Genomic DNA, 2,945 nt, shown 5'->3' with positions numbered 1-2,945 from the left:
GCAAAAAACATTTGTGTCTACAGTGTCACATATGTTGATCGGAACCATCACTTCTCAATTTAGAAATGATATATTGATTTATGACATGCACTATGGCATCCTCGACGTGTCTTGCGCGGAATTGTGATTGACGAACCACAAGAATGTATACGTACAAAAAATAAAACGATCGCAATAATTTGCAAAGTCAAAGTAATTGGTTTGATAATTTTAAGATTATGTTGCAGTTTGGTGGATGGTTGTATTGCTCTAGGTTGACTTTGAATGCGTAGACACACATGTTAGGTTGAAAATACTAATAATGAAAAATGGTACAACTTTGGCACTGTATGAAGGGCAAGTTTGCAAATTCCAAACTTGGGAGGTACGTGAGTGCAATAGTTCCAGTGAACTGAGGAATTCCTCTGCGTTCTGCGACGACCCCCAGCCCAAAATTGGGGCAGAAACCCAGTCCCCGTCGATCCGAATCCCCCGAAATTCCGGGATCGGAACTCTAGCCCATCCCGAATCCCATCTCCGGCCCAATGCTTCCCGCCGGCGACGGCTCGTCCGCCGCCGTCGCCGCCCTCTCTTTCACCGATGCGGACGGCGACGACTACTCCGAGGACGGGGACTTCACCGGCGCCCCGTTCCTCGAACCTCCCGATCCGAGCCTCCCCGACCCCACCTCCTCCTCCGCCACCGCCCTGCTCCCCGCGGGTGGAAGCGGCGGCCAGGCCTCGTCGGGCGGCGAGCGGCGGCCCCTCTTCCAGCGCCTCTGGACGGAGGAGGACGAGATCGTGATCCTCCGCGGGTTCGCGGAGTTCACCGCCGCCCGCGGCACGGCGTTCGCGTCGCACCAATACGACACGGACCCGTTCTACGAGGATATGCGCCGCCGCCTCCAGCTCGACTTCTCCAAGAGCCAGCTCGTCGAGAAGCTCCGCCGCCTGAAGCGCAAGTACCGCAACTGCGTCTCCCGCCTGCGCGGGTCCGGCGCCGCCTTCTCCTTCCGCTCCCCGCACGAGCAGGCCATTTTCGAGATCGCGCGCAACATCTGGCGCCCCACGAATAAGCACGGCCGGGATCCCTCGGCCGACTCCGACGACGAAGAAGCTGTGGTTGCCGCTGCGGCGGTGGCTGCCACACCTGTCCCTGCGAACACCAGCCCCAATGGGGAAGTCAAGTCCCCCTCAGGGCGGCAGCGCCGCCGTAGACGTTCGGTGGAATCAGCAGCTCCATCTGCCCCTGCAGCTGTCCCTGCCACCATTTTGGTGCAGCCCCCTCAGCCAGTGCAGGTGCAGGTACCCGTGTCAGTCCCTGTCAAGATGGATGACTCGCTACCAGCACTGCCCCAGGCTCCAATGCCTGTGACAGTGACCATGGAGGGTTCCGAGCCACTCAGGTTTCCAGTCATGTCACCTCAGTCAGGAATTGTCGATGTCGAGAAGAATTTTCTGACGCCTATGTTTAAGGAGATGATTCACGCAGTGATAAATATGGGATCCAGTCCGTTTGGTATGAAACTTCCTGAGCCGCCACACGGCTTGCCTATGGAAGGGGAGAAATGGAGAAATCAGCGAATCCTGGAGCTGGAAGTGTACTTGAAGCGGATCGAACTGCTGCAGGACCAGGTGAAGGCGACACTTGAGGAGCTCAAGTCCTCCACACCTAGGACTTGAGGTTTTTTTAAGTTAGGAACTGATACGGTGTCTCTCATTATAGAATTCTTGCTACAAATCTGAGGTTAGATGTTTAGTGTTTTTCCTCAACATTTTCTCGTGCATAAAAGGACATTGTTGACTGGGTTGGGACTTGGAAACTAGTTTATTCATGGTTCTAATTGTTCATGTGATATTTAGCTGCTACTTATTTCTTTATAATGTAGGCGTTGTCCTCTGTTTTGAAGTGTTATGCTTTGAACGGACAGGATGGTCTCCTGATGGAAAGCTTGAGCACTTTCAGTTAATATATTATTAGGATCACAGATTGTGGTCATTTCAGTATCATTTTCATCAATTTATATGAAAGAGATTAGATATGTTCAGTACTGCTTGTTATCAATTGAAGGTCATGGAATTATGGTATAGTAAACCAGTGGTTAATCTATGGAGCAGCATGGTAGTTTAACTTGTGTTTGATCATGATTCATGACCCTGTTTATTTTCCGTGAAGGCTGAAAATTACTTAATATTTGTGTACCAGATATTATGAGAATTACTTCTCTGCCGCGCCATTGCATTATGTTATTTTCCTTTTCCTTTTCCCTGTTGGAATAAGGTCAGCGTATGTGAACAGAGTTATTGTTAATGCTCAATACCATGCATTGTCATTCTAGAGATCAGCGTTCCTTGTGTGCATCAGGTTACAGAAATTTGCCCGTCATTTGTGTGTTAAGTTCAATGTGGTATACAGTGTAATGCTAGAGGGTGAAACACTGAAATGTAGGTCCAGAGCTCTACTGCTTCTAAGTTAATACGTACACTACATTATTTGTCCATTTGTGAATCTGTATTGCTTCAATCAAGGTGCACAACTACAATGTTCAAGAAAGCGGTAAGCGTAAGCGGAGCGGAAGGCCACAGCTTAGAGCAATGCCGCTTAAGCGCAGCTTAACCGGGATTAAGCGTTTTTTTTAATTGGCCAGAATTTGGCTGTTTTTGAATAATATGCACAAGAAAACAGGAAATATAGCACATAGGTAACTGAAAATCTGAAATACTCCCTTCGTCCCAAAATTCTTGTCTTAGATTTGTCTAGATACGGATGTATCTAACATTAAAACATAACTAGATATATTCGTATTTAGACAAATCTAAGACAAGAATTTTAGGACGGAGGGGCATATAAGGTTGAGGTTCAGTGGTTTACACACCACAACAAATAGCCAAATAACACATAAGGATAAGGTTCAGTGGTTCACACAACAAGCATAAATGCATAATATTGGCTTAGAGCATATAAGA

At 48.1% G+C, this 2,945-nt stretch overlaps 1 protein-coding gene across 1 annotated transcript; it reads left to right on the top strand.

The window, feature by feature from the left end:
- The first annotated feature begins 456 nt into the window (after nucleotides 1–456).
- Nucleotides 457–1,851, top strand: LOC119353662 (probable transcription factor At5g28040). The gene has a single exon (XM_037620313.1). The coding sequence runs from the start codon at nucleotides 525–527 to the stop codon at nucleotides 1,659–1,661; it is 1,137 nt and encodes a 378-aa protein (XP_037476210.1). The 5' UTR covers nucleotides 457–524; the 3' UTR covers nucleotides 1,662–1,851.
- Nucleotides 1,852–2,945: the final 1,094 nt, after the last annotated feature.

This window comes from Triticum dicoccoides, chromosome 2A (assembly GCF_002162155.2).
Source record: "Triticum dicoccoides isolate Atlit2015 ecotype Zavitan chromosome 2A, WEW_v2.0, whole genome shotgun sequence".
Lineage (NCBI taxonomy): Eukaryota > Viridiplantae > Streptophyta > Magnoliopsida > Poales > Poaceae > Triticum > Triticum dicoccoides.
This window is presented reverse-complemented; position numbering and strand designations above follow the sequence as displayed.